The 9,233-nt window shown below is 35.0% G+C and overlaps 1 protein-coding gene across 3 annotated transcripts in view; it reads left to right on the forward strand.

Annotated features, from left to right (window-relative positions):
- The first annotated feature begins 2,747 nt into the window (after positions 1 to 2,747).
- The window catches only part of NUDT13 (nudix hydrolase 13), a 16,262-nt gene continuing 9,776 nt past the window's right edge, over positions 2,748 to 9,233 (forward strand). The window contains exons 1-2 of one of the 3 annotated variants that reach the window (XM_019625639.1): positions 2,748 to 4,019; positions 8,940 to 9,031. In XM_019625639.1, coding sequence (XP_019481184.1) covers positions 8,949 to 9,031 — 83 coding nt within the window. In that variant the 5' untranslated portion in view covers positions 2,748 to 4,019; positions 8,940 to 8,948. The other 2 variants (XM_019625630.1, XM_019625649.1) reach the window with 2 other exon arrangements.

Raw genomic sequence — 9,233 nt, forward strand, 5'->3', positions numbered from 1 at the left:
AAAAAAAAAAAGAAAAAGAGGAAAAAAAAAAAAGAATATACAGTATTAATCTATTACATGATTAACACATGCCAATGCTTTGAACTTAAGCATATCTGAGGAAAGATAATTTTTACCTCATGACCTAAAAAACTATGAGGATTATAGTTAGATACTTGTTATATTTACTAACCATGCATTATAATTGTTTAACACAGTTAATGATTTGGTTAAATATTGTTAACAGCTTCATTGAGCTGTATTTCAAGTAACATACCACTTACCCATTTAAAGTGTGCAATTCAATATTCTTTAGTAAGTTCACAGAATTGTACAATAATCACCATAATCAATTTTACAACATTTTCATCACTTAAAAAAAAAAAATCCAAAAACATTTGGTTCCCTTAGCATCACTTCACCTTCTCCCAACACCTTCCCCACTTCCACCCCTAGGCAACCTCTGATCTATTCTCTGTCTCTATAGATTTCCCTATTCTGAACATTTTATATAAATGTAATATGTCATCTTTGTAAATGGATTCTTTCACTTAGCATAATGTTTTCATGCTTCATCCATGTTGTAGCATGTGTCAGAACGTCATTCCTTTATATTGCCAAATAAAATACCATTGTATGGATATACCAACATTTGTTTATTCATTCATCAGTTGATGGACATTTGAATTGTTTCTACTTCTTGGCTATTTTGAATGATGCTATGAAAATTTGTGTACAAGTTTTTATGTAGACATGTTTTTATTTTATTTATTATTATTATTATTATTATTATTAGTTTAAGGTGCAATAGTTATCCTTTTCACCCTTCACAAAGTGACAACCCCCCTCTCCCACCCACTGCCTCCCCACCCCCGATATCATACATATCTATTACAATTCCATTGACTCCATTCCCACACTATACTCCACATCCCATGACTATATATGTATTAAATTATAGTTGACATAAAATATGTAGACATATGTTTTTAATTCTCTTGGATATAAACCCAGGAGTGGAATTGCTGGGTCACTTGGTAAGTCTATGTTTAACTTTTGAGGAACTGCCAGGCTGTTTTCCAAAGCAGCTACTCCATTTACAATCCCACAAGCAGTATATGAGGATTCCATTTTCTCCACATCCTCACCACTCCTTGTCATTATCTGCCTTTTTTATGTGGCCATCCTAGTGGATATGAAGTGGAATCTCATTGTGGTTTTGATTTGCATTTCCCTAATGGTAAATGATGTTGAACATCTTTTCATGTACTTACTGGTCATTTTTCTATCTTCTTTGGAGAAATGTTTATGCCTATCCTTTGCTTATTTTTAAAATTCAGTTATTTATCTTTTTATTACTGAGTTTTAAATGTTCTTCATATATTCTAAATACAGGTCCCTTATCAAATGTATGACTGGCAATAATTTTTTCTTTTCTGTGGTTTCTATACAAGTTCTTGATGATATTGTTTGTAGCACAAAAGTTATTTTAATTTTGATGAAGTCCAATTTTTTGTTTGTCCCTTGTGCAAAAAATAAATGTAGCTGAGATTTTGACCAGGATGCATTGAATCTGTAGATCAATTTGGGGAATACTGCCCTCCTCACAAAATTAAGTCTTTCAATCTATGAACATGAGATTATTTTCATTGTTCCAATATATTTCAATATTTATGCAGCTTCTCTGCCCCACAAACCCAGTCAGAGATATAACCATGTGTATAGTACATTATGATAGTCAAAGTATATGTTCTGTCTGGAGTCAGACAAGCTTGGGTTAAAACCCCAGTACTAAGTAGCAGTGTAAGTATGGAAAAATTATTTTATTATTCTAAGCCTGTTTTCTCATCTGTAAAGTGCAAATAATAATACATAGCTCATAGGATATAAAGATTAATGATAAATACGTAGAACACTAGTGCCTAGAACACAGTAAATGTTAAGTTAATCTTAGCTATTTGTCTTAGTCTGTTTGGGCTGCTGTAACAAAATGCCACAGACTGGGGTGGCTTAGAAACAACAGAAATGTTATTTCTCACAACTGTAGAGGCTGGATGGTTAGTTTCTGGGGAAGGCCTTCTCCCAGGCTGCAGACTGCTAATAGTATTGCACTGGGAATTAGGATTTCAACATATGAATTTTGGGAGGATGCAAGCATTCAGCCCATAGCACTATTTTTTATTATTATAGTACTTAACACTTAGTTGCTCAAAAATGTAGTTATTTTGATTTTTTAAAAAACATTATTATAGCCCTAACTTTCCCTAAGTATACTTCCCCATCTCTTTGGAATCCATTGATTTTATATCTTGTTACCCTCAAATTTTCTCTGCCTTCCTTAAGGATTGCCAAATGTATGTTTCTGTCACAGTTCCCAGAACCCTCCTAGAAAGGCCGTCTGATAAAAAGCTGGGATGCTAATGGAAAGGTTCAAAAGAAATGGCTGGTCAACTAATCAGAGCTATTACACTTTCTTCCCATGTAGCCTAGGTACATCTTACCAATGACATTCAGGATTTCATAACTCTTACCTCCTACAATCTAATCACCACACCCGGAGTGATTCTTTTATTTTATTTATTTATTTATTTTTAAATTTTATTTTTAATTTTTTTAGCTGAGCCATCCTGCTACCTATTGGCAGCTTAGCGGTAGCTCAGCTTGGGCTGGGCATTGAACCACTGTTGCTCAGAGCTCCAACTCTTGAGCGAGCTCTTAACCAATTTAGCCACTTGGCCGGCCCCCGGAGTGATTCTTTTAAAATGTAAGTCAAATAATCTCACTTTCCTGTTCAAACTCTTCTGTAACATCCTATCTCTCTCAGAGTAAAAACCAAAAGTATTACAATGGCTCTGTAAAAATTGTAAGACTTGTAAGGCCCTACATAATCAGGCGCTTGGCTACTTTTTGACCTCATCTCTGACCACCATGCTTTGTCCTAGTCTTTCCTCAATCCTGCCAGGCACTCGCATTTGCTGATTTTTTCCTGTCTACAGATCTCTTCCCATAGATATCCACTTGGCTTCCTTCCTCAGTTCCTTCATGGTCTTTGCTCAAATATCACCTTATCAATAAGGCTGACCACCCTACATAAAAGAGCAAAATCCTCCCTCTTCTTATCTTGCTTTATTTTTCTCCCTAACACTTATAACCACCTGACACATTGCACATTTACTTGTTTGCTCCTCTAGAAGGTAAGTTACACAAGAACAGAAATTTTCAGGCTTTGTTTGCTGCTATTTATATCCTATGCCTATAATAGTCCCAGGGACATTTGGTATTCATTAAATATATGTTGACTGAATGGCCTTCAAAACTGTCTAATTGTATAAGCAAGTAACTTTAGTAGTAGGAAAAGAGCAGCACCACAGCAGTTTTGCTGGGAGACTTACTTTCAGTCAGATGGAATCCTCTTGCCCTAGTTGATCAAGGGACTCTATCTATCAAAAGTTCAAACACATCTAGACACAGTCTTGTCCATTTAAATTGGCAAAATTTCATGAAATGTTAGAGCTAGTTCTAAAGTGGGCAGACAGAAAATTAGAGATACAAAAAGGTTGAAAGATATGGGGTTTCCTACCCCAAATTCCTCCTGTCCCAACACAAAATATGCTTTTTGTGTATTATGATGGGTTTAATGAGTTTATCCTTTTGTTATTCAAAATGCTACTCTACTTTTTCCAAAGACACAGTAGTTCTCTTGGTAATGGATTTAGAAGATCTTAAAAGATCATGCTTTTGACAACTTAGCAGTTGGAGGGCATAGCAGCATGCCTGGAGATTGAACTATAATTCCCAGAGTGCATCTCTAGGAGGATTCTGGGAAGTGTGGCAGAAGCATGCTTTTGACAACTGCCGTTACCTTTGAAGGGCTTAGCAGATGATATAAAGCTTGAACTACATTTCCCAGAGTGCACATGGGAAGATTCTGGGAAGTGTGGCAGAGGGAACAATGGGGAAGGGAAGCCAAACTTCCCACAAGTTTCCTGGTTTCCGCTGATTATTGAGGCCTAGGACGGCACCCCCCCCAACAGAATTCAGTGAGTACAGGGAACAGAAACCTGTCCAGGTTTTCAGTGCAGGAGGGATTATGGGGAGGCATAATCAAAGCTTCAAAAAAAACTCTGTTACAGCGTTTTGCGATTTTAGCTTAGCCCCTCTTTCTTCTTGCAAAAACCAGGTAATGACCACAGTTTTGCATCATAACTTGTGGAACTATCTCATTAACTATAGTTAATAATTTTCTGATACTTTATTTGAGAGTCGTTTAAAAGTGGAATTTACTAACTTCTCTACATTGAGCCTGAATTATTTTTGAATTAGGGAGGAAAAGTTAGTTTTTAGAAAGTAAATCATAAAGCTCACCAGTGAGACCTTAAAATCTGTATCCCAGTGACTCCTCAGTTTTGCATATTTCCCATCCCACTCTGGTTCACACTAATGAAAAGACAGACTGTCTGAAAATGGCTCTCTCAAATGTTACAGAACCTGGCCTTTGGGTAAAAGTCCCCCAGTTTCAAGGTAGGCCTTTTTTGTCACACTGTAGTACTTTATAAATTAACTTTTCTTTTGTTAAGATGAATAGAATGAGAAATGTGTGAATAATTCATCACAGGGATTTCAGAGAAATTGTTAATCTTAAGGGACTTGTCTCATCATTTAATAGTTTTCAGTAAAAATATTACCTTTGATCTCTATCAGTCTTTGTACTTTTTACAAACATATATAATAACTAAATGTTGGAAAATGCTTTCCCATGTATTTCTTATCAAAACATAAGCTTTGGAGCCAGATAGCTCTGGGTTTGACGTTGTGGCTCCCTAGATTGTGATGTCAGGTTGGTTACCTTCTCAAAGCTTTATCTTTCTGTAAAATGGGATAAATTCATTCATTCATTCATTCATGTATATTATGTTTTACACTGTGTCAGGGACCATGCTAGATACTATAGATAGAGAAGATGCAATCCTAAACTTCTAGGATTTTACAGTCTAACAGATCTGAGAATTAGGTACGCAAAGACTGACATAGTTGTAATATACTTTACATCCATATTTTCTCTTTTCCATGTGAGAAGTAAAACAGAAACCAAGCTCTGATGACAGTGCTAGGTCACAAATTCAGTCAGTGGGAGAACCAGGAATAAAAGTCCAAGTTTCTCCCAGAGCTTTCTTCCCTGTCCCTTCCTTGCTTTGGAGACATGCATTTGTACTGGAAACAAAATAGAAGACAGTCCTGAGCTTGTTATCTAAAGCAAAATAATGATGTTGGTATTTTCTGCCAAATTTATTTTGCAAATTGTGAACTTTTATCCTCAGTGTGCTAGGCATAAAATATAATAATAGTTGCCAATTCAAACAAAAACAACTATTCTGTTTGTAATGTGGCATTTGAGCAGCTGGATGTGAGTATGGTCGCATGTTTACCAGTTATTTACCAAATTTGAGCCTTTGGGCCAATACACTTTGAGTAATGCATCACACTGAAGAGCCCCAAAACATAGTGGAAAAAAATCATGAGCCATTTCAGAAAAAAAGTAGCAAATTTTCCCTGCACTAGATTTCTAAATAGTATAGGGCTATAAGAAATTATATTTTCAGTCTAAAAGTAATCTCACATATCCTCTTGACTGTTAAAAGAGCCTCTTTTTTTGTACTGAGGTTCAATCTGAGGGACTGCCTCCCAAAGAAAGGCAATATATGTAGCCGCTGGTTCGTATAATGCGTTTTGGTGATCAGGTTGTGGAGAATACTATAAGTGCACTATAATATTTTAAGAATTAGAATGGTCAAAAGTAGAGTAAACTCACAATTAATAAAGAAGCACAGGACATCAGACATTTTACAAAAGGAATAAAGGCTATTAAATCTGAAAACACTTTCAATCTCTATAATAATCAAAGAAATATGAAATAAAGTGTTTTTGCTTTTTTTAAACCAAATACTACAGACTCATGTAAGTGCAGCAATGTGTAGAAAGAGCCATGTGATTTTAAAATAAATTTTGACCCAATAATTCTACTTTGGGGTAACTTATCTTAAAGAAGTAACTTGAAAATATTAGCACAGAGGTATTTAGGTGGTATTTTATTTCTGGTAATTTAAAATCAGAGCAACCCAAATATCTAATATCAGGGGAATGTTTAGCAAAATCAGGATGAGCCTGCTTGAATGTAATTATGATGTAGCCCCCAAAATTGTGAAGCTTCTATAAAAAATCACAGAAAACTGCTTATAACATGTTTCATGAAGCAAGTTGAAAAAAATACATGTTCTCTGATTATAAATATGTAAAAGTTGTATGTGTAAAAAGGCTAGAAGATATGTATTAAATCATAAGTTATATTTATGTGGTGATATGGGTGATCTCATAATACTATTTTCAAGATTCCCTGTAATGTAGTTATATTAATTTTATAATTTAAACGAGAAAAATACAGTTAAAGCTGAATTTTAAGGAAATCATTTTCTCCCCTTTTGACTTTTAAATAGTCTCTATACTACTTTATATAAGATGTATATAAACAATATACAAGGGACCATTTAGAAAAGGAATTAGACTTAATCTTTATCTACTAGGCTTGTGACTGTACCAATGAAGGTACAATTCTCAGTTAAAATTCTATTTTTCCTCTTGATTGTTGATATTTTTTTAAAGCTATATTAAGAAATTTCCTATGTTTTCTACAAGCTCTGTGATCACCATCCCACGAGTCAGCAGGTCTTCATACTCCACAGGGGGCAAGGTTAATTTAGTAGCAGAAACCAGGCAGAGCATCAGGCAGCCAAGTGCAGTGAGTGGGCCACACAGATCAGCTGGTACTCATGACTACAATCAGACAGCTCTCACAGGTCTCAGGATCCAAGGAATTTACCTAAGGAACTCCTTTTGGCTCCCAGGGAATGTGGTGAGGTGCTACTGGGAACAATGGCCTGGAAACAGCCTCATTATGCAGCTAGCACCAGGAACTACTATTTATTGTACTTTGTTTTGTTGTAAAAGGAGTATGTACACACGGTTAAAATTTTTTAAGTATGGAAATGTATAAAGTAAAAATTACAGGCACCTTTTTCTATCTCTATCTCCATCCCACTCTGGCAAATTAGTCACTGTTAAACAGTTTGGTATGTATACTTCTAGTCACTTTAAAAATACGAATAAATATGTATCTAATTTATTTGTTCTGGCATGTTTATGTCCCTTTCTTTATAAATTAATTAGATCATGATAAACCAACTAAATATTACTTGCTTTTCTTACTTAATATATTCTGAATATCTTTCCCTCATACTACATATATATTTTTTCTACTGTTACCTTATTTTCTATCTATTTTTAAGTGGTGTGTTATTCCCTTTTATCATAATTTTCAGTTAACATTCCTGTACATATCCTTCCCTTCTTAGGATAAATTCCTAGAAGTGGACTTGCTAGGTGAAAGGAATGTTTATGTAACATTTTGATAGATATTCCCAAATTGCCTTCCAAAAATATTGTACCAATTTACGTTCTCTGAGCTATATATGAGACAGAAATATTGACTTTAAATATATTTCTCCCAGTATATCACACAAGTCTTTGGGTTATTAAAATAGTGATTATACTTTTATTACTCTCCTGTGGAATGCTTTGTAACCCACATATCACATATTGACTTCTGTGAAATTTATTTTCTCTCTCCTGCTCAAGTCCCTTGAGGTCAGGATTTTCATCCTGTATACTTTTGTATTCCTTAAGGGCCCTTGTATAAAGTCAGTACTCAATAAACATGTTGTTGAATGTCATTTGCTAAATATAATTTACCCTGAGCTAGGACAAAGGTAGCCAAACCTGTCCAAGGATTCGTCATCAGTGTTTCATAATTATGCAATCAAGACACAGGCCTAAACTTTAGATGTTCCTCGGTGGTTCACTATCTAAGCTTGCTTCCCTTGGGCACAGCTAAAAGGGTGGCTGGTTATTTAACTGTTACTGATTTTCTCGTTTCAGTGGAACTTCTTGACGTTTTTATTGCTAACATGAAATGTACTTTACATGAAGAAAAAAATACTTACTGATATCCAATTCAAAAGGAATCACTGTGCAGAATGTAGTCTTAAGATACAGCATTTTTTTTCTCTCACAGTGAGGTACAAAAAAAATAGGAAATATCTTAGATCCATGGAGATTTACAGAGCTACTTTTTGAAATATTTTCCTAATGGCCATGATTTTATATTTTTCTTTTCTACAGGATTTCTCCTACTTCATATTCGGAGGGACTTTTGGTTTTCGTGTATTCTAAGAAACTTGACTCCATTGCTCTGGGGACACTCCCTGGCTCACTTGATCTATTAGAGTAATGCTAGCTGCTGTAACAAACTTTGACATTTTAGTGGATTCATATGGTAGAAGTTTCTCACTCATAAATTGTCTTTGCTTGGTGGGTGGCATTTCTCCATGTAGTGAGTGATTCAAGTTTCCAGGCTTCTGCCATTCCAGAGTCTTCCAAGCAGAAAGGGAAAAGGTATACCCACTTCTTACTGCTTCAGCCTAGAAAAATACACATCACTCCAATCATATTCCATTGTTAAGACTTAGTTTTGGGCCCGACTTAGATACAAGGGAGGAGAGAAATGTAGGCCTTGGCTTGATAACTACCTTCCACCAATAATTCCACAGTATGGAAAGACAAGCACGTATTTCTGTGGATAGTTAGCTGATTCTCACAATAACATATTAGGTAGGCAGAACAGGTTTTAATTTTGTAGGTTAGGAAAGAGGTATTGAAAAGTTAAAATCCCACAACTAGTTAGTGGTAGAAATACAATTTAGAAGCCAGGTCATCTGACTCCTATTCAGTTTTTCTTTCCTTAGTATTAACAAGTAATCCTATTCTGTCTTAAAGGGTAACCTTCTTGGTGATTCATTACTTTCAATTGCATACTATGATTTTTTTTTTTAATTCCTCTTTCCTCTAAGGACCTGACAATGTCGCTGTATTGTGGAATTGTCTGTAGGAGAAAACCTTTTTGGTGTTATAGGCTGCTGTCAACCTATGTGGCTAAGACCCGGTGAGTTTTGACCAACCTGAATTCTCATTAGTCTATCCTTGGCCTGTTAAGTTATACAAATCTCAAAATCCTATATTGAGGATTAAGGTTCTGTAATTAAGATTAACATATAAAGGATGGTCACTGAAGATTATTTATAATTGGAAAAATTCTAAACAAACTACATTTCCAATAATATCTAAAATATCTGACATACGTAGAT

The sequence above is a fragment of the Hipposideros armiger genome, unplaced genomic scaffold (assembly GCF_001890085.2).
Source record: "Hipposideros armiger isolate ML-2016 unplaced genomic scaffold, ASM189008v1 scaffold_15, whole genome shotgun sequence".
NCBI classification, from domain to species: domain Eukaryota; kingdom Metazoa; phylum Chordata; class Mammalia; order Chiroptera; family Hipposideridae; genus Hipposideros; species Hipposideros armiger.